The 22,651-nt window shown below is 45.2% G+C and overlaps 1 protein-coding gene across 1 annotated transcript in view; it reads right to left on the bottom strand.

Moving 5' to 3' along the window:
* Window positions 1-22,651, bottom strand: part of LTK (leukocyte receptor tyrosine kinase) — a 167,924-nt gene that overhangs the window by 7,611 nt on the left and 137,662 nt on the right. The window contains exons 25-27 of the mRNA XM_048853213.2: window positions 3,744-3,836; window positions 2,535-2,636; window positions 279-413 (exon numbers count right to left, since the gene is read on the bottom strand). Coding sequence (XP_048709170.1) covers window positions 279-413; window positions 2,535-2,636; window positions 3,744-3,836 — 330 coding nt within the window. The remainder of the gene's footprint in view (window positions 1-278; window positions 414-2,534; window positions 2,637-3,743; window positions 3,837-22,651) is intronic.

The raw sequence follows: 22,651 nt of genomic DNA, 5'->3' as shown, positions 1-22,651 counted from the left end.
CCGCTTGTGTGCCTCAGTCAGGTTTTGGAAGGACCCCCTGGTATGAGGAAAGTATGTAACTAAGTCTCCCATTCCATTGAACCCTGGGCCTCCCTGCTGAGACTGCCAAAATGGGTACCAATTAATGGTGTTCTCAACTTAAACTTCTGTTAATCTTTGAGGAAAACCTAGGGTAAAAAGTTTGTTTTGGGTGTAGAGGGGGTGGCAGCCATGTTTGACGAGCCAGTCTGAATGTTTTCTAGCCTTTGACTTGTGTCTAAGGCTGAGGAGATACTCACACAGGTCCTGGGCAGCTCTTTGGTGGATCCATTCTTCCTCCACTAGTGACAAATTCCAGCACCTCCTGGTTGGTTTTGCAAGGATAGGGCATGTAGCCTAATGAGAAGATCTCCCACAGCAGCACGCCAAAGGACCTGCCACAGAAACCAGCCAACAATGCCCCTTAGGCTTTGATTTGTACCCTATTGCCTTTAGAATTTGGTGTAAAAGGCCTTCAGACAACACTATCTTGGTGCAGCATCCTAAAGCTCCAGATCACTCATACAGACAGAAAATCAGTGTGACTAAAATAAGGGTTTGTCTATATTGGAAAGATAATTTGGATGAAGTTGGGGTGTGAAAGTAAAGCACAATAGCTATTCTGGAATAACTCCATGTGTAGACAAACCCTTAGAATCAATCTGGATGGTCACCCAAACCTAATTTTGTGAGGTTCCAAAATATCAGAATAACTTATTTTAAAGTGTTGTTTCTTTCTGCACTACCTGGCTCTGGAAGTGGAAATACCAAAGCACCATTAAGGTGGTATATCTGGCTTGACTGGCAACATAAAAGTATCAGACATTGCATGAGATTTCCACTTTCTGTAGACTCAAGTTGTTTGCATAGGTGTCCAAACATTTGAGTGTTCATAATACAAGAACAAGGGGACAGTGAAACTGAAAGGCCACTCATTTAAAATTGATCATCGGGAACTCTCTTTTTTTTTTTTTACACAACACATTTAACCTAGCAAACTCCCTGTCACAAGGTATCATTGAGATCAAGGGTAAAATACTGGCTCCACTGAAGTCAATATGAGTTTTGCCATTGACTTTAATCTTACCAGAATTTCACCAACCCCTGTCTGATGGGAGCTAGGAAGAAACTTCTACTAAAGGTGGGTTACCTATAATTGCCCATTACAGGGATTGTACACCTTCCTTTGAAATATCTGGTGCTGGCCACTGACTGGTCTGCTCTGATACGACAGATAATCTATCCCTAATCTTTTGGAGGTCCAGGCATTGCTAATTAAATACATTGTCAGGGAACTGGGTCAGTGTGGCATTGGAAGCAATGTGCCAGCATCACTTTAAGAGGATACTGTGCTGATAGACAGGGTTCTTCACAAACTGAACACCTTCCATTTTCCAGTACGTTTTCACAAATGCTCTACTGATGGAGGTGCTTATTTTAAAACCAAAAAAGTTTATCTGAAAGGCATTTATATAAATACCATTCCCTCAGCAGCTTGCTAGAGCTTCCGCTTAAGTCTACAGTAATTTTATATTTGTGTCTCCGCGTTAAAATAATGCCAAAGCAAAGGAGTGATTTATGCGTGTGATTATGAAGATAGCAGCATCTAAGCAGTCTTGTCAGCTATGGATGCTGAGTGACGGATGCTGAGGGTTAACAAGTTAGAAGTGTCTGACAGTGATGTTATTGAAAATCAGGCTCCTGCTTGTTTGGATTTTAAAACTGTGCTTTAATATCAGGCATTTAAACAGCCCTTCCCCTCTGCACTTTGCTGCCACATACTGCAAACGTGCAGTCCTGCAGCCAGCTTTTGCAACCCGGACATGCTGCACCACTAGTACCTTAGCAAAGTGTTGGGGCATTGCAAGGCTGACAAACGTGCTGTCACCCAGCTTCTTCTTTCCACAGGCTGCAGCCCCTGGCAGTGGAAAGCCCTGTTGGAGTCAGGGGTTCAGTGGTGCAAACCAGCTCCAGGACCTGCTCTGCTAGATGGCCCAGAACCATCTGGAGCAGTCCATAAAGTGGGCAAGGCTGGACAGAGATGAAGCAGGGCCAGCACACATGGGAAATACACTGATTAAGCATATCTTTCAGGCAGATTCTGCCAATGGGGTCCCTGCCAGGCAAAGAGCAGCAGCATCAGCGGTGAACCCTGCTTCTGGACAGCTGTCCCCTGGGCTGTAAATTGTAGCCATTCGTAGCATAATGTGAAGGGGTGCTGCATACCCAAAGGAGTGTGTCTGCGTATTTTTATGTATTCTACTGATGTTGGGCCAGATTCTTAAATTCTCACTCAGGACTCATTTAGTCAAAACTCTAATTGAAGACAAAGTGAAGAATTCTTGATTTCTTCTGCTAGGACTTTGGGCAACTTTGACATGATTAAAGCTTTATCTGTGAGAAGACCTCAATTCCTGATGACCAGCTGACGTCGCCACATGTGCATTGGACTCCCTAACCGCCGCCCCGACCCCCCCCCGGCTGGCTTGCAGAGGTGAGTAAAAGGTAATCGTCACCAGGTATCAGTCTTGGAGGTGAAGATCCCCTCTAGGAAAGCCTCTGGTGGCATCCACTTGACAGGCAGCATGGCTCTCCCTCCTTTGCGATAGTAGCTTGCCCTGGGAAGACCAAATGCAAGGAGAATTAAGGGCTTTGAATCAAATTCCACAGGGGCTGAAAGGGGTCAGATGAATAACGAGTCTTTCCCACTCCGCCAATTGGGGGCAGAATAAACCCAGACAATTCTGTGTGAGAATTGATAAGCAAGAACTTTGTAACCCTCAGAGTTGATAAAAGAGACTAAAATGAATTCTTTAAAGGTGATGTCTGGGCAAAACAGGGTCTTTGCACAAGTTCAAGAAGCTTGGCCTCTGGTTCAGTGACGGAAGAGGCTAACTACTGAACCAGGGCCTCCTGAAGAACATGATGCCTTGAAGAATCCACTTATTTTTGGACTGCCAGATGAATGCTTGGCTTTGTATCCTGTTTTCCCACAATTGAAACTCCACCACAGAGACTGGTTCCCAGATGGTTCCCTGACCTGGTTTTCCAGTTGGCTGCACTTCATATGGTCACCTACACTGGTGCACACTGAATGGGGAACAGGTCTCAAATGCAACCATTTTGAGCTGGTGTGGATTTTACACCCACTTTGCACGGGCGCAATGACTCTCCAAGGTGCAGGGCAACAGTGCAGTGTTTATTTCAGAAACCTTGGGTTTGTCACTAGATTTTTTAATCTTAAGTGCACTGAATGCCAATGAGCTGGAATTGGTGAATGCATTTGTGCATGCTAGTCTGGACACAAGAAACATTAATAGTGTGCCCCCTGGAACAAACATACATGGTATGTCCAGATTAGCATGTGCAAATGTGTTAGCTCAGTGGCTTTCAACCTCTTTTCATTTGCAGACCCCTAAACATTTTGAATGGAGGTGTGGACTCCTTTGGAAATCTTAGACCTAGTGTGCAGAAGCCCAGGGGTCTGCAGACCACAGGTTGAAAACCACTGTGTTAGCCAACTTAACTGACAAGCAATTAACTGGAGTAAATAGTCTAGTGTAGACAACTCCCCTAGAGATAATGGCTGGCTCCATTGGGGTGATTCTAGCTCAGCTGTCATGGGACAGCTCATATTTTTCAGACATACATGTGATCCCTCCATGCTCTGGAGATGTCATTTCATTTACTTTTCTCCAAGCAAATTGAATACTCCTGCTCCTTACCTGTATATATCTCGGGCCATTCCAAAATCACCAATTTTGGCTACTCGTCCTGTCCCAGTGCAGGTCAGCAGGCAGTTCCTTGCAGCTATATCCCTTAAAAGAGAAATGGAGTTATGAATTATAATACCTTATGAAATGGTTACCAGGGTAACTGCACTTCCTACACATCTTGGTCTCTCCAGGTACCACCCACACTGTAGGTGTCAGGCCTCACGCTTTGTTAGGGTGGAAACATGCATTTCTCTCATTCTCAGGCCAGGTGGCAGTCCTCTGTATCAGCAGTGATCAATGTGGCAGATCTGCCTTGGGCTCAGACCTTGCAGTACTATTTCCTCGGGGACATAGGTTTGATGTGGTTTCCATTATATACAGGGTTTACGGTTTGGTTCAATGGCTCTCAGCATCTCCACTGTGCAAATTGTTCCAGCGCCCCGGCCTGGGGACAGTCGTCTTAGCATCTGTGCAACATGCCTCAGGTGGCACATGACTAGGATTCATCACCGATATTGGTCCGCTGGTTGGATCATTAGCTTCCCTGGCTTGAGCCAGGCACTGACAGGAAGTGCAACATGAACTCCGATCCATGCCCACCCCTTGAGGACAATGACAGTGGTAATTAGTGACCAAGCAGCTTCCTTAAAGTATCATTTATTTAGAACAAAAGCATTTAAAAAAAAATACCCATCCTAAAATCAATAAACCAGCCTAAATTTGCAAAGCCTGCGTTTCTCTAAGGCTTACCGTCCCCTGGATCTGAACAGGACAATTTCATTAGACTGCCACTGCAAAGTCTACCTGTGCCAGCCTGCCTGGCTAGACAGTCGCTCACCAGTGAACTTCACCATCTGCCCCGCAGAGAGGCTTTTCCTTTGATCTCTAATTTCCAGCCTGGCAAACAGTGTTTACAGTGTGTTGGAGACAAGATACAGGCTCTCTGATGCTAATAGCTGAACCCCATTGTCTTTCTAGTGTGTACCTAGATGGTCTTCCCTGTTTGCTGTTCCCACAGACTTTATTAAGTTAAATCAATACATTCACACAGGAAGTTCTTATAACGCCAATGTAAGTTACAGTCTCTCTCAGTAATTAGGTTACAATCAATATTCTTAGATTCTTACATCACAGCTCGTATAGTACTCATAACATGATTACATATCAGATCCATTCCTGTTACATCTTACATATTTAGGTTTAAAAAAAAGGGGGGGGGGAGATTATAGGAGCTGAACTGGTGAGCCTTACATGAGTAACCCTCACTCCCACAAGTGACCACACTGAAATTAAGCCATAGTAGGATTAGGCCTTTGTTTATTAAAAATGATTGCTATGTTGTTCTAATTCTTATTAATGGCAGTTACTACATAGCACCTAAATGGAGCTTCTTCATCCAAAAATCTCAAAGCATTTTGCAAGGGTAAGCACCATCTCCATTATATAAAGTGGGAAACTGAGTCAGAGCTCACACAGAGAGTCAATGTTAGAGTCAGGCCAGAACCCAGTTCTCCCACTTTAGCCATTTGCTAACATAGCCTCCCTTCCTCTTGGATTTTTTTTTAAAGAAAGACCTGTGCCTCCTTCGCATTCTCCATAACCCTCAATGGTGTCTCGTTTAATGCAAAATGCCATTTGACTGATATTTCCCAGAAAGAAGTTTGTATTTTCTTGGGGCTGGATCTAGCAAATCGTAACTCCTACATTTAGGCTTACACCCGTCCTTAGTCCCATTGAAATTAACAGTGTTGCATCTGAGAGTAACTTTGCAGGACTCGGCCTTTAATTTGTGACACAGGAAGGAGGTGAATGCATGAGCGAAGCTGAAGAGTTTGTGTTTGTTCTAAAGTACCATTGTGCTCTGAAAAGCACCTTGTTAAAAATAATGAAACGGGGGGGAGGGGTGTGTCTGTCTTTAATTGTGTCTTGGTGATGGCCAGAAAAATGTGTGTACTTTGCAAGTAAAATATTTCTTCTCCCCACCAGCCTTGAAAACTCCCCCTGCATCTGAAAAACAAGCTGGGGTTTTGCTTTTTACCTCATCACCACAGTAACAAAATTGTTCCAGGACAAATGATAACCTCAGTGACACTTGTGCAATCCCCCTGTCTTCAGTGGGTTTAGATAGGTGTAACAGATTGAAGCTTAGTACACAAGTCTTTTATTGATGATGTACATAAAGGAATAGGATCCATACTGTTCCCTCGTAGATGTTCTGGCTCTGCAGTGCTGAGAGCAGTCAAGCTTATTTTAGTCAGTAAAATCAGCAGATAGGACTCTGACTACACACAGGGGGCAGATCTGCTGAGTGGGAAGGTGTCTTTTATATAGTCACTTTTCTGAGCAGAAGGGCACTTTAAGGCAAGTTCTGTTATTTGCCTGAAAAATCTCTCTCTCTCTCTCTCTCTGTATATATATACACATACACAGAGTGATGAGCTGCCAAAATCTTAACAACCGGTTCCCTCCTAACCCCACGAGGGGATCGTGGCAGGCCCCCTCCCCCCTCCCGGGACCCCTGCCCCATCCACCCCCCATCCCCTGACTGCCCCCAGAACCAGACAGGAGGGTCTCGTGGGCCACCGTAGTGGGTGCCCACCACCCCGCCCCTAAGAGCCAGAGAGACCTGCCGGGGGACGAGGTGGGGAGTCCCAGCAGTGCTTACCTGGGGCGGCTCCCAAGAAGTATCCGGTAGGTCCCTCTGGCTCCTAGAGGCGGGGTAGCATAGCTGGGGGGCGGGGAGCGGCCGCTCCCCCCACTCATCACATCAAAAGTGGTGCCTTAGGCACTGACTCCGTGGGTGCTCTGGGGCTGGGGCACCCATGGGGAAAATTTGGTGGGTGCAGAGCACCCACCGGCAGCTCCCCTCCCCGCTCCCAGCCCCAGCTCACCTCCTCTCTGCCTCCGCCCTGAACGTGCCGCCCTGCTCTGCTTCTCCGCGTGCCCCCACCCCCCCCCGTCGCTTCCCGTGGATCATCTGTTCGCGCGGGAAGCCTGGGAGGGCTGAGAAACAGGCAGCAGCTTCGCACTCAGGCCCAGGGAGGTGGAGGCGAGCGGGGTCAGGGAGTGGTTCCCTTGTGCGCCCCCCAAGTTACCTGCTGTGGCAAGGGCGGCCCTCCTCGCGCCCCCTCCCCCTCCCCGCCCCGGTTAACCTCCGCTCCACCTCTGCGAGCCTGAGCGCGAAGCCGCCACTTGCCACTCAGCCCTCCCAGGCTTCCCGCACGAACAGCTGATTCGTGGAAAGCCAGGGGCGGGGGGCGGAGAAGCAGAGCAGGGCGGTGTGTTCAGGGGAGGAGGCGGAGGTGAGGTGAGCTGGGCGCGGGGCGGGGAGCTGCCGGTGGGTGCTCTGCACCCATCAAATTTTCCCTTTGGGTGCTCCAGCCCCGAAGCACCCACGGAACTGGTGCCTAAGGCGCCACTTTTGTCCGGTTGTTAAATTTAGAAGCCCTTTTAGAACCAGTTGTCCTGCGAAGGACTTCTAAATTTAACAAGCGGTTCCAGCGAACCGGCTCCACTGTGTGATAGATATAGATAGATATATATAACAGGGAAAATTCTGTATTACCTGAGAATTTTCATTCTAGAACTTTCTGTGTCAGATGGTATTCACAGTGGGGTGTTCCCCAATTCCAGGGTGACTGGAGGCAGACCAAATCTTGGCTCTGAGGTGGGGATTACGTTGGCCCCCCCAAAAGAACTCTCCAGAAAGACAGCACCCAAAACTGAAAAATCCTAACTGTATAAAAGTACTATTCAACTCAAACTCTTTGCAGCAGAGCCTTGACATAAAATGTAAGGATTTCCTGGAGGAACACCTCTTCCCTTTCAAACTACTCAACAAACGAGCAACGGCCAGAATAAAACCGTAGATATAATGCAGTCGTCCAAGGGAAGGTCAGACTGTCTGACATGGAGAGTCCTAGAATGAAAATTCAATGGTAAGACAGGATTTCCCTTTTCTCAGTCCCCTCTGTGTCAGACAGCCTTCACAGTGGGCTGTAGAAAGACGTAAATCATCCCTAGGGCAGGAGGAAGGGGAGATTCAAATTTACCCATGTAGAACTGAAAATAAACTTAAGGGTTATGGGTGCTCCCTGCTCCAAAACACTCCTCTACCAAATACTGCATCAGCACAGGTGGAGATGTCAAGTCTAGAGTGTTTGTTTGAGAAAAGGTGGCTGGAAGACCCTGTAATAGCATTTCATACCTCCTCATATATGTGATTTCTCTGCCCACAAAATTGCTGCTCTTTTCACAGTGTGCACAGTAAGGCTTTTGTACCTGAGGCTTTTGAATGCCTTTGTTATAGAAAGAAAAGGAGGACTTGTGGTACCTTAGAGACTAACAAATTTATTTGGGCATAAGCTTTCATGGGCTAAAACCCACTTCATCGGATGCATGCAGTGGAAAATACAGTGCGGAGATTTTATATACACAGAGAACATGAAACAATGGGTGTTACCATACACACTGTAACAAGAGTGATCAGGTAAGGTGAGCTATTACCAGCAGGAGAGCCGGAGGGGGGGAGGGGAAGAAACCTTTTGTAGTGATAATCAAGATGGGCCATTTCCAGCAGTTGACAAGAATGTGTTTTTTTGTTGAAGAATTGCCACTTTTAGGTCTGTAATCGAGTGACCAAAGAGATTGAAGTCACTGGTTTTTGAATGTTATAATTCTTGACGTCTGATTTGTGTCCATTTATTCTTTTACGTAGAGACTGTCCAGTTTGGCCAATGTACATGGCAGAGGGGCATTGCTGGCACATGATGGCATATATCATATTGGTAGATGCGCAGGTCAACGAGCCTACGATGGTGTGGCTGATGTGATTAGGTCCTGTGATGGTGTCCCCTGAACAGATATGTGGACACAGTTGGCAACGGACTTTGTTGCAAGGATAGGTTCCTGGGTTAGTGGTTCTGTTGTGTGGTTGCTGGTGAGTATTTGCTTCAGGTTGGGGGGCTGTCTGTAAGCAAGGACTGGCCTGTCTCCCAAGATCTGTGAGAGTGATGGGTCGTCCTTCAGGATAGGCTGTAGATCCCTGATGATGCGTTGGAGGGGTTTTAGTTGGGGGCTGAAGGTGATGGCTAGTGGCGTTCTATTATTTTCTTTGTTGGGCCTGTCCTGTAGTTGGTAACTTCTGGGTACTCTTCTTGCTCTGTCAATCTGTTTCTTCACTTCAGCAGGTGGTAGTTGTAAGAATGCTTGATAGAAATCTTGTAGGTGTTTGTCTCTGTCTGAGGGGTTGGAGCAAACGCCACCAGGTTTGCTGTGACATTATCGGGGATACTGTTCCTGACGGCTTGTAGTCCATCTTTGTGTGGAATGTTGGTGTAGAGGGCTTCTACATCCATAGTGGCTAGGATGGTGTTTTCAGGAAGATCACTGATGGATTGTAGTTTCCTCAGGAAGTCAGTGGTGTCTCGAAGATAACTGGGAGTGCTGGTAGGGTAGGGCCTGAGGAGGGAGTCTACATAGCCAGACAATCCTGCTGTCAGGGTGCTAATGCCTGAGATGATGGGACGTCCAGGATTTCCAGGTTTATGGATCTTGGGTAGCAGATAGAATACCTGCTACAGGACAGGCCCAACAAAGAAAATAACAGAACGCCACTAGCCATCACCTTCAGCCCCCAACTAAAACCTCTCCAATGGATCATCAAGGATCTACAACCTATCCTGAAGGAATAAACGGGCACAAATCAGACGTCAAGAATTATAACATTCAAAAACCAGTCAGAGAACACTTCAATCTCTTTGGTCACTCGATTACGGACCTAAAAGTGGCAATTCTTCAAGAAAAAAAACTTCAAAAACAGACTCCAATGAGAGACTGCTGAATTGGAATTAATTTGCAAACTGGATACAATTAACTTAGGCTTGAATAAAGACTGGGAGTGGATGGGTCATTACACAAAGTAAAACTATTTCCCCATGTTTATTCCCCGCCCTACACTGTTCCTCACATGTTCTTGTCAATTGCTGGAAATGGCCCATCTTGATTATCACTACAAAAGGTTTCTTCCCCCCGCCCCCCGGCTCTCCTGCTGGTAATAGCTCACCTTACCTGATCAATCTTGTCACAGTGTGTATGGTAACATCCATTGTTTCATGTTCTCTGTGTATATAAAATCTCCCCACTGTATTTTCCACTGCATGCATCTGATAAAGTGAGCTGTAGCTCACAAAAGCTTATGCTCAAATAAATTTGTTAGTCTCTAAGGTGCCACAAGTACTCCTTTTCTTTTTGCGGATACAGACTAATACGGCTGCTATTCTGAAACCTTTGTTATAGAAATTTTTATTCCTCTGTTGGCTCTGTTCACATCTAACTTATGCATTTCTATGTTCTTAGAGTGCTTGGTTTCATTCAAAAAGGCAACAATACCATTTCCTATTACATGTGGTGACCTTGGAGATGGAGGCCTTGGGAGTCTACAGCACTGCCATGTTTGGTGGAATGTGTAACTGAAGTATAACTGAGAGCATACCAAGCTCTGCAGTCCTTTGGACAAGGAGGTGTTGGATGGGCAAGACAGTTTGAGTGAGAAGAGGAAGACAGCTACCAACTGTGATGCTGACAAGTAGTTTTATGTGGACTTGTAGATCCTACACACAGATCCAGATTATGACTGGATGTGTGTATTGCTAGAGGACTGATAAGAGGAGTGGTCCTCAGGAATCTGTTGTGTGACAGTGATGGGAGATTCTCATGAATTTCATACAGTGCAATATGCCTGACTTTGCTGGCTGGCCTTTCCAAAAAGTGTTGCCCTGGAGCCCCATGGTCAGACCATCTGATCAAAATGCTAGACCATCTTTTGCTGCAGCTGACTTTGCCCTGATGTGTGTCCCTTGTAACACCAACATCTAAACCTCAAGTTACCCACAGACATAATCTGTGAATGTCCTCTCAGATGCTAGGAGGGTGTTTATCAGCTTTTCAGAATGAGTGATTATAGATCTTTCCTCTCAGTTTCCCAGCTGATGGGCTAGGCAGGTTTGGATATTGGTTCAGGATAGGTCACTCTTGAGCTATGTTTTATGTATTTGTTGGGAGTTTGAGAGAAGGTTTGAGCTACATCTGAATCAGGTCTGAGAACCAAGACCTGAGGGTTTATGAGAAGAGGTTTATAATCACTGTGGCCTGTTCCTTCACAATCTTCACCTTCAGCGGCTGAGGGAGGAAAGGTATAAAGTAGGCCTTTTAGCCCACTTCTGAGATAAGAGGTGTGACGTTACACCCCCTATTCTTCATGGAAATATGGTTATGATATGAATATGGTATAACTAAGATATAATTTATGTAAGATGGCTCATGTGAGGTATCATTGGAAAGGTTATGATTTACTGAATGTGTTTATCCAATTTGTATGCATGTATAATTTTTGTATCTGAAGCTAGGAATATTGACCATGTTTTTGTATTTCAAATGTGCTATGGTGGATGAGGCCAAACAATGTTAGTGGCTTATTAAAGAAATGTACACAAGCATAAGGATTACCCCAGGAACTGTGTGTAATAGAAGCCTCTCAGAGATAGCTCTACACAATGGGAACTGTTTGACCCAGGTCACAGCAAAAAAGCTTTCCAGCAAGTTGGGGGGAAGATGTAAAAGAGGGAAAATGACAACAGGAGGGGTCCTCACTCTCCCTATGACAACACACTTGAAAACCCCTGAGGAACAAAGACTGAAGTGTGAGAAGTGATGGTCCCAGGCTAAGATCTTTAGCCTGTGTATGAAAACCTAGGAAAGCCAAGACAACTTGTGCCTTAAGAATCTGCCAGCCTGTTTATCACTCAGGATGAGAATTTGCTAATTTGTATCCTACCTATCTAGTGTGTCAAGCTTAGTTTGCACACTTTGTTTCATTTGCTTAGTAATCTGCTTTGTTCTGTTTGCTATCCCTTTAACCACTTAAAATCTGCCTATTATAGTTAATAAAATTTTGTTTTGTTTATTATTAAACCCAGTTTATGCAATTTCTAGCTGTGGGGGGCAGCAAGAAGTCATGCACATCTCTCTTCACATTGAGGAAGAGGGAGCATTTTATGAGCTTGTGCTGTATGGATATTTCTATGCAGGGCAAGACAGTAGTGTTTTGGGTTTGTCTCCCCAAAGGGGTGGGCACGTGAGTGCTGAGGGAGTCTTGTCACACAGAGCTGACTTCAGTCTGTGTCTGCAGTGGGGTGTGGCCCTACCTACACACACACAAAAAGGAATACGTGTGTGTGTGTGTGTGTGTGTGTGTGCATGCGCTGCAAGAGGCTGGAGAGCCTAATTCAGCCAAGCAGGGAGTGGGAACCCAGGCTGATTGAGCAGGGGAGGCTCAGTTGAACCCCAGCACATCAAGTGGCATCCTAGAAGTGGAATCTAACCCGTCACAAGAGGATCAACAGCCTCTGCTTTCAAGTGTTTCCTCCTCTCCTCTTTTGGTTCTCCAACTGGACTTGGGTGCAAAGAAGTTCATCAATAAGCTTCCAACCTGGCCAGAGATGCACCAAAAAGCTAGCTGATCTAGGCCGCATTCCCTTAGTTCTAAGTGTGTCTTGCTGAGTCAGTTGACCATGACTCTCCTTCTTGGTATAGAACCCCAAAGAACAGAGTAAGAGCATCTGTCCAGGACATGAACAAGGCTACCTCTCTAAGCAGTGTTGAAGGTTTTCTGCCTTCTTAGCAGTTATATACACAGTTAAAAAAGAATCTTCTGTTGGAAAAGGAGTGATCTTGATGTCCATAACATGAAGCAGGTTGTACCCCATGTCGCCTACTTGGTCTACGTCCCCCCACCACCCCGCAAATCACATAGGAGTCCATATACATTCCCCCTACATGGTGTCCAGAATCTGTAGTTCAGACCAGCTTCTCTGGAAACTATGATCAGGTAGCTGTTAAATAATATTAAATTCACCAAGTGATACTAGTACTGGCTCTGGACCAAGATCTTCATATACTTATTTGCTGCAATTGCTGTCTGGAAATGAAGCAAGACTAGGACTGGGTATCCACATGAGACCAAGTAGCACAGGAGCTGAGTCAGATATTTTATCTTGGGAGATGTGTGCTAATGTTTGGCAAATCAGACAATATATTCTTCTGAAATGAAATAAAGATAGTCTTGGATGATAACTGAGATGCTGGAATTTTGTAAGAGCTGTAACTGGCCCTTCCACTTGTTCGCACAAAGCCAGGTTTCTGAAGGCTTTCAGCTATGTCTTCTGGGCTCTGTATAATCTGATGAGAATGTTGGCCAGACCAGAGTAGACATGTATCCCTTTCACTTGAAGGGACAGATGATACAGAATTTGTGAATACCCAGGTAGAATTTATGAGTCCAAACGGAAGTATTCTATATTGAAAATGCATCTTGTTGTAACAGAAGCTAAAGTATCCCCTGGGTGACTCTCCCTGATCATATCTTCAGTAGGTCTCCAGGATATTTATTTTCATATTCTGAAGTTTTGGGAAGATAGTGCTGTAATGATGGATTTCAGTATTTCTACCTGGACTATTGATCTCCTTATGGACTTGTTGAGAGACCTGAGATCTAAAATGGGTTGCATGCCATTGTTTCTGTGTACATCAAAGCATCTTGTGTCCCTTCCAAAATATCTCTTTCCCCCCCTCCCCCCACTGAACTGGTTCTATCATTTCAGTGCGTAGGAGATGGTCTATTGTGCCCTTCATCTTCTGATGCTATGAAGGGACTTTGCTGGTTTCTTTTAACATACTGTGGGGAAGGGATAAACTTGTTCCTAGGATAAGGAGTGAGTTCTATTGAATAGCCTTCCCTGATGTTCTCAAGCACCCATTTTCTGAGGTGGTTCACCCACATATGAGGGCCCACACTGTATAGTGACCTTCACAGAGAGAGTGAAATCTCTCGGAACACCGAAAAACAAAAGAAATGTTTGGGGCTGGGTGGTTTTCCAGAGAATCTCAGCCGGAGTCTTCCAACTCTTAGGATAGGTATCAATGACCTCCTCTGCTACATAATCTCCATGCTGGAACCTGGAGAGACAATGGCTTCAAAGGGAACACTGGCTGAGATAAGGGAGCTTGAATAGTCTCCCACCGGAAGGAGTGAGGGACGTAGCCCCTGGCATACAGCCTCAGCAATGCCTTTGTCTCTGTGCTACCCAAAGAGTGCATCAACAAAATATTTGGAAGGACACCAGATGTTAGTCCACAATTCCAGTTTCTTCAGTTGGAGTCATAGTTGCCCCCAGGACCTGTCTTTGGAAGTTTTGAATGTACAGCAAATCAGAATCAGGTGAAGTATCAGGCCTGAAAAAGCTACTTGGGAAATGTAGTTTAAAATAGATTTATGGAGGACTTGGGATGTGTATGTCAGGGGGGCACATGCTCCCAAGGGCATCCCAAGAGTGTGTAGACCTACACAATTAGAGGCTGCAGCCAATACTCCCAAGGCTGAGGTTGCTGTATCCAAGTTTAGTCTGAGTGATGATCATATTGTCCTGTCTATGGATCCTGTCTCACTCAGTTGATATGGCTATATGCTTCACTATGGCCACAGCAGGGTTAAGCTTAGGCAGAGTAAGAAGACCTTTTTTGTTCTTAGGTATAAGTAGGTCTTGCTAGGGAATTCCCATCCAACTTCATCACAGCCACAAAGCAGGCGAGGAAGAATTACACAGCTCTTCAGCTTTGCCAGTTTCTTTGTTTGGTTTTATGTTTTTAGAAAATAAAACACTAAGCATTTGTGAAGCTAGAGCCCCCATTCATGCTTAACTCTGCAAAGCTTAGTTGAGCATCTGAGGTATCTCACTCAAAGCCTCAGACTTAGAGATTTCCTCCTCTCCTTTAGAGGGGGAGTCTCTCCTGAGAGGTTTTAAGACTTTGTGCTGCCCCTTTAAGAGCTGGTTGTGACCAGTGTCCTTCACTAGTCCCTGGGCCAAACACCTGAGAGCAGGGATCCTGTGCAGGGGTCAGTGCATTACCAAGCAGCCTGGAACAACAATCTGCAGGCATGAATCCTGCATGCCTCCCTAAGGAAAGCAGTAGCCACTTCATGACCTCCTGTGGGACTCCTAGAAGCTGGTCCATCTCTCGGAGAGCAGGATCTGAAACTCTTCATCCTGCGCTCCCTGATGCTGGGTCTGGGCTAAGTGGGGACCAACCGCAGTCTGCACCTAATGAAGAGTGAGTTGGAGCCACCGGAGACAAATTTCCCATTGGTATCTGAGAATTCACAGGAGTTGGAATGTTTCATGGCTTGCTTTGAAAGCAGTAGGAATAGGGATTCCATCTTTGGAGGAGGGGAGGGGGTTTGAAAAAAAACTTGCCCCATGTGTCTGTTGGAACCTAGAGCCTGACACTGGTTCTGGCCTGGTCTCAGTGGAGGGAATTTTCATGTGACCTGCTCAACGATCTCAGTCTGGACCTTGCCCCCATACTGGCTGGGAGCTGGGTTCCTGCAGGCTGCCTGACTGCCTGCCTTTACTGAGGGGAGAAAGCCAAAAGAATTTGAGTTTAGCTGCTTTGAGGAGAAAATCATTGAGGGCAATGAAGAAATCAAGATACAGAGAAAAGTCTTTCACAAGTCCTATGCCAGGTCTGGTCCAGAGGGAGTCCTGGATTCTACCGTGTACACCACTTGGAAGCAAAGCAGTCTGGGGAGTTCTACCTGAGGGCTGGTCCGAAACCAAGGGCTCAGAGCAAAGATCTGAGTCACTACAGGGACTGCGAACAGCCCCCTGTGGAGACTTTCTGATGTGGAAGAGACTGAGAAACAGTTTATAAGACAGCTATGAAACTCCTCAGCCTCTCGCATGTAATTCAGCTTCTGATGAGTCATTTGTCACACTGTATGGACTATGTTGAGTAAGGGGTGCCACATACCTGTAGCAGCTCAGGAGGAGCTGCAGAAAGGAAGTGTGACTCAGGACACCCCTCTGAGTTTGAATTCTTCTGAAGCTCCTGCTTTGTGCAGGAGATAGAATATGCTGTGTTGGATGATTACTAGGCACAGCATTCACAGCCCTTCACAACTAGCCACTCTACTGCCTAGTATGGGGTATGTGTGGGAGAGGGCAGCACAGTCCTGGATCCACCCACTCCCTGTCTCTTTCTGCCTGCTTGGACTCACAGACCCCGCTCTCCCTTCCCAGACAGCTTTGCAAGGAGTTAGGGTTGGGGCTTTACATCCCTTCACCCCCACACAGTCACAATTTTGCCCTGTGTCAGTAAGCTGGCAAGCCAGCACAGTCCTGAGTTGTTAACGTCCTTTTCAGAAATGTTTGCATTGAGAAGATATTATTAGAATTTCCATATGTTGTATTGTGCTTAATAATAAATAATAATCCCTTTATAGCAACATTCATCTGAGGATTTTAAAGTGCTTTGTATTGGTTAACCTTTATAATATCCCTTATTATATCCAATTTACAGAGGGGGAAAACTGAGGCAGAGAAGTGAAGTACCTTGACTGAGGCCTCCTGTTGAATCAGTGGCAGAACTGACAACACAACCCCAGTGTCCAATCTCCTCCTCCACTGCCCTAACCACAAGAGCATGAGGAAGCATGCGGAAAGCAAAACACCAGCCTCACAGTTCCCTGCTCAGATTGCTGCCTGCCTCTTGTTTGTTTCCCTCTTTTCCCTACAGTCTCTCCCACCCTTGCCTGGCAGTGTAGCGGTTAAGCCTGTTTGCTCTGCAGAAAGGGGATATGTGTGTAAGTGTGCTTCTACCTGGCTGTGGATATTCTGCTCTGCCTGCCACTGTGAAGCCTCCCCTTCCTAGCATAGCTGCACCCTGTTACTGTGCAGCACACACACCACGGGCATGTCTATGTTGGAGCTGGAGGTGTAATTTTTAGCTCAGGCAGATATACTCATGCTAACTTTGATTGAGCTAGTGTGCTAAAAAAGAGCAGCGTAGCTCTGGCTGCATGGGTGGTGAGACAGGCTAGCTACCCTGAGTACAATCCCATTTGAAACCTACTCCCGCCTCCTGGGTGTGGGTCCCTGCTCCTTTCACTGACATGAGCTGGGCACATGATGGCTTTTAGAGCTGTGGCGGTGACAGGTGAATTCAGCAAGGTGCCTGGGAATTCCATGAACTGAAACCAGTTCTCAGTTGGAACGGGGAGATGCTGCCAGCCAACTGGGAATTTTTAGAAGCTACTCGTAGCCCTTGTTAGCTCTTCTTTAGCACGACATCCACAGACAGTAGGGTGGCAAATCTCATCAGCCTGATTTTACAGATGAGGAAATTGAGGCACAAAGAGGCAAACTGACTTGCAGTGAAACCGTGGCAGCGTGGGCAGCAGCATGGGTTAGCTGCTTGAGTACATACCCTGGGACCCAGGTTGGTTTGTGCTGCTGCCCAGGCTGTTGCGGCTTCATTGCTGTTGCAATCTGAGCTAGCTAGATCAAAGCTAGCTTGGGTATGTCTACATGTGCCGCGGTCCTACCCGTGATTGCAGTGCAGACATACCCTTCCTCCTTGTTCAGCATCCTAGCCCCTGGGCCATACTGCACAAGCCCTGCTTTGCTTTACTCTGAATCCACCTGCTCTCTGCTTCCCTAGTCAATGGATCAAACATCAAAGGTTATTCTATGCTGATGCTACTCTAAAACAATCAACAAGTCAATTACAGCGAGGTCAGAAGAGAGAGAAATAAACTACTCCTTAGCCTCATGCACATTTGGGTAGGGTAATGCTACCATCTAGTGGAAAGCAGGAAGAACCTCAAGTGCGTATGCAATAGATATCCTGTAGATCAGTGGTCTCCAAACTTTTTTGATCAAGCACCCCTATCAGTAAAAATTTTTTTGAGCACCCCCCCAATATATGTATATTTATTTATGTATAAATTATATACATGTACTACTGTAGTAATATATTATGTACATTATAAAACACAAAAAATAGAAATTAAAAAAGGATGAGATAAAGATGAAAAACAATATTTTTTGCTCTCACTAAAAAAATTATTATTAATAATATTTTTAGTGAGAGCAATGTGATTGAATATGCTTCATTATTTTTGAAAATCTTGGTTTAACACTTTGTGATGCAGCGATTCGAAGGTCTGGTTAGTTCAGTTTATTTGGCACCTTGGTTTTAATGGCTGTCATAGCTGAAAAAGATGCCTCACGAAGCTACGTAGAGCCAAATGGAAGAAGTGCATCGTTGGCTGAGCTTACTAAATCACGATACTCATTTTTCAGTCCCGTCCACCAAGTATGCAACGGTTTTTGTTGAAATTCGGCTAGTAAATTTCCATCTTCCCTGATGTCAATCAGTTGTTCTTGCAAACTAATCGGAAGGTGTTGCATTTTTATATTTTTAACAAATGGGTTCAAAACCCACTGAAACTCTTCGTTTGGAAGATTTTTAAACCGGTTAGAAAATTCTGTTTCCAAGTTTTTTAAGTGTGCAGATATGAGAGTTTTTATAGGTGACACACTTACATAATTTTCAGCAACAAAATCACATAACCATGGAACATTTCCAAACATCCGTTTTCAAAATGCTCTCTCCATAGCATGAGTTTCTTTTGAAAAGCAGTAACTTTCTCACTCATTGTTAAAACATCACCTTTACCTTGAAGGGACAGATTAAGTGCGTTTATTTTTTTGAACATATCTGCTAGGTAGCATACTTCTGACAGCCACTTGTCATCACAGAAAAGGTCAGCAAATTTGGAACACTTGTCTTTTTGTAAAAGAAAAATGAGTAACTCATCTTTTAGTTCGACAACTCTTAAGCACTTTGCCACGAGATAACCAGCGAACCTCTGTGTGGTACAAAAGATTTTCATGGTCACTCCCCATCTCATTACAAAGTATTGTAAAGATTCTACTATTTAAAGGTCTTATTTTTATAAAATTAACCACATCAATGACATCCTGTAGCAGTTTGTGCACTTCTGGCTCCAAACTTCTTTGCTGCAATAGCTTGCCTATGCATGGTACAGTGAATGAATTTCACATGTGGTGCTTTCTTTATTCCAGTCAAAGTAGCCACTCCATCAGTGGTTACACTTACACAGTTTTTCCATAAAACGTTGTTTTTATTAAAGAAGTCATTTACTGTTGAGAATATATATTTTCTGGTACATCTTTCCTTTAGTGGCTCACAAAAAAGTAGTTTTTCGTGTACTTCATTACTGAAACAGAATCTAGCAAATACCATAAGCTGAGACATGTTAGAAACATCTGTACTTTCATCCACCTGTGTAGCAAACCTCCCACACTGCGTAATTTGTTCTAATACTTGTTTCTTCAAATCTTCAGCAATGTTTTCTATGGGTCTTCCAACAGTATTTGCTGACAAATACTTTTTAGTTAGGATTTTAGTTTGTCGCTTTATTGTTTTCCGTGTACTATTTCATCCATTTTTACCGTGGCAGGAAGAACAAGTGTTTCCCCAATGGTATGTGGCTTTTTGTCTTTCACTATTAAGTAAGAAACCTCAAAAGAGGCTTCTAAACATTTATCATCAAGTTTAGTGAAAATTTGTAAAGTACTGGATTAAGTATCGCATGACTTAGAATCATAGAATATCAGGGTTGGAAGGGACCTCAGGAGGTCATCTAGTCCAATCCCCTGCTCAAAGCAGGACCGATCCCCAATTAAATCATCCCAGCCAGGGCTTTGTCAAGCCTGACCTTAAAAACTTCTAAGGTAGGAGATTCCACCACTTCCCTAGGTAACGCATTCCAGTGTTTCACCGCCCTCCTAGTGAAAAAGTTTTTCCTAATATCCAACCTAAATCTCCAACACTGCAACTTGAGACCATTACTCCTTGTTCTGTCATCTGCTACCACTGAGAACAGTCTAGAGCCATCCTCTTTGGAACCCCCTTTCAGGTAGTTGAAAGCAGCTATCAAATCCCCCCTCATTCTTCTCTTCCGTAGACTAAACATCCCCAGTTCCCTCAGCCTCTCCTCATAAGTCATGTGTTCCAGTCCCCTAATCATTTTTGTTGCCCTCCGCTGGACGTTTTCCAATTTTTCCACATCCTTCTTGTAGTGTGGGGCCCAAAACTGGACACAGTACTCCAGATGAGGCCTCACCAGTGTCGAATAGAGGGGAACGATCACGTCCCTTGATCTGCTGGCAATGCCCCTACTTATACATCCCAAAATACCATTGGCCTTCTTGGCAACAATGGCACACTGTTAACTCATATCCAGCTTCTCGTCCACTGTAACCCCTAGGTCCTTTTCTACAGAACTGCTGCCTAGCCATTCGGTCCCTGGTCTGTAGCTGTGCATTGGATTCTTCCGTCCTAAGTGCAGGACTCTGCACTTGTCCTTGTTGAACCTCATCAGATTTCTTTTGGTCCAATCCTCTAATTTGTCTAGGTCCCTCTGTATCCTATCCCTACCTTCCAGCGTATCTACCTCTCCTCCCAGTTTAGTGTCATCTGCAAACTTGCTGAGGGTGGAATCCACACCATCCTCCAGATCATTTATGAAGATATTGAACAAAACCGGCCCCAGCAACATACTTCATACTTGGGGCACTCCACTTGACACTGGCTGCCAACTAGACATGGAGCCATTGATCACTACCCGTTGAGCCCGACAATCTAGCCAGCTTTCTATCCACCTTATAGTCCATTCATCCAGCCCATACTTCTTTAACTTGCTGGCAAGAATACTGTGGGAGACAGTGTCAAAAGCTTTGCTAAAGTCAAGGAACACCATGTCCACTGCTTTCCCTTCATCCACAGAGCCCGTTATCTCGTCATAGAAGGCAATTAGATTAGTCAGGCATGACTTGCCCTTGGTGAATCCTTGCTGACTGTTCCTGATCACTTTCCTCTCCTCTAAAGTGCTTCAGAATTGATTCCTTGAGGACCTGCTCCATGATTTTTCCAGGACTGAGGTGAGGCTGACTGGCCTGTAGTTCCCAGGATCCTCCCTCTTCCCTTTTTTAAAGATGGGTACTACATTAGCCTTTTTCCAATCATCCGGGACTTCTCCTGATCGCCATGAGTTTTCAAAGATAATGGCCAATGGCTCTGCAATCACATCCACCAACTGCTTTAGCACTCTCGGATGCAACGCATCCGGCCCCATGGACTTGTGCACATCCAGCTTTTCTAAATAGTCCCGAACCACTTCTTTCTCCACAGAGGGCTGGTCACCTTCTCCCCATGCTGTGCTGCCCAGTGCAGTAGTCTAGGAGCTGACCTTGTTCGTGAAGACAGAGGCAAAAAAAGCATTGAGTACATTAGCTTTTTCCACATCCTCTGTCACTAGGTTGCCTCCCTCATTCAGTAAGGGGCCCACACTTTCCTTGACTTTCTTCTTGTTGCTAACATACCTGAAGAAATCCTTCTTGTTACTCTTAACATCTCTTGCTAGCTGCAACTCCAGGTGTGATTTGGCCTTCCTGATTTCACTCCTGCATGCCCGAGCAATATTTTTATACTCTTCCCTGGTCATTTGTCCAATCTTCCACTTCTTGTAAGCTTCTTTTTTGTGTTTAAGATCAGCAAGGATTTCACTGTTAAGCCAAGCTGGTCGCCTGCCATATTTACTATTCTTTCTACACATCGGGATGGTTTGTCCCTGTAACCTCAATAAGGATTCTTTAAAATACAGCCAGCTCTCCTGGACTCCTTTCCCCCTCATGTTATTCTCCCAGGGGATCCTACCCATCAGTTCCCTGAGGGAGTCAAAGTCTGCTTTTCTGAAGTCCAGGGTCCATATTCTACTGCTTTCCTTTCTTCCTTGTGTCAGGATCCTGAACTCGACCATCTCATGGTCACTGCCTCCCAGGTTCCCATCCACTTTAGCTTCCCTTACTAATTCTTGCTGGTTTGTGAGCAGCAGGTCAAGAAGAGCTCTGCCCCTAGTTGGTTCCTCCAGCACTTGCACCAGGAAATTGTCCCCTACATTTTCCAAAAACTTTCTGGATTGTCTGTGCACCGCTGTATTGCTCTCCCAGCAGATATCAGGGTGATTGAAGTCTCCCATGAGAACCAGGGCGTGCGATCTAGTAACTTCTGCGAGTTTCCGGAAGAAAGCCTCGTCCACCTCATCCCCCTGGTCTGGTGGTCTATAGTAGACTCCCACCGCAACATCACCCTTGTTGCTCAGGCTTCTAAACTTAATCCAGAGACTCTCAGGTCTTTCTGCAGTTTCATACTTGAGCTCTGAGCAGTCATACTGATCTCTTACATACAGTGCAACTCCCCCACCTTTTCTGCCCTGCCTGTCCTTCCTGAACAGCTTATATGCATCCATGATAGTACTCCAGTCATGTGAGTTATCCCACCAAGTCTCTGTTATTCCAATCACATCAAAATTCCTTGACTTTGCCAGGACTTCCAGTTCTCCCTGCTTGTTTCCCAGGCTTCGTGCATTTGTGTATAGGCACTTGAGATAACCCGCTGATCGCCTGTCTTTCTCAGTATGAGGCAGGAGCCCTCCCCCCTCATGTGCTCCTGCTCGTGCTTCCTCCCGGTAACCCATTTCCCCACTTACCTCAGGGCTTTGGTCTCCTTCCCCCGGTGAACTTTAAACATCACTGAAAAAATTGTAGAGGTTTGTCTTCACATTCTGGATGCTTAGTTTTTAAATGTCTTGCTAATCGTGATGGCTTCATACTATCATTAGCTAATATCTCAAGGCACAATATACACTTAGGGCGAGGTTCATCGTTAACGATAGTGGATGTAAATCCATATTTCAAATAGTCTCCTTGATAATTTCGAATTTTTTTGGCCGACTTCTTGTCAAATCTGATTAGATGTCATTGTTTTTACCTCGTAATGTGGCTGACGAAGAGCTCGTACTAGGAGTAGGAGAACGGTCAGCTCTGCCGTTTTCTTGTTGTTCACTTGTGCTCGCATTATTAGTATCTTCAATCCGCGGTTTCTTTGCAGGAATCTTTTTAAGCCACTTGTCCATTTTGTGAGGGTTAGTTTAG

The sequence above is a fragment of the Caretta caretta genome, chromosome 6 (genome assembly GCF_965140235.1).
Source record: "Caretta caretta isolate rCarCar2 chromosome 6, rCarCar1.hap1, whole genome shotgun sequence".
Classification (NCBI taxonomy): Eukaryota; Metazoa; Chordata; order Testudines; family Cheloniidae; genus Caretta; species Caretta caretta.
This window is presented reverse-complemented; position numbering and strand designations above follow the sequence as displayed.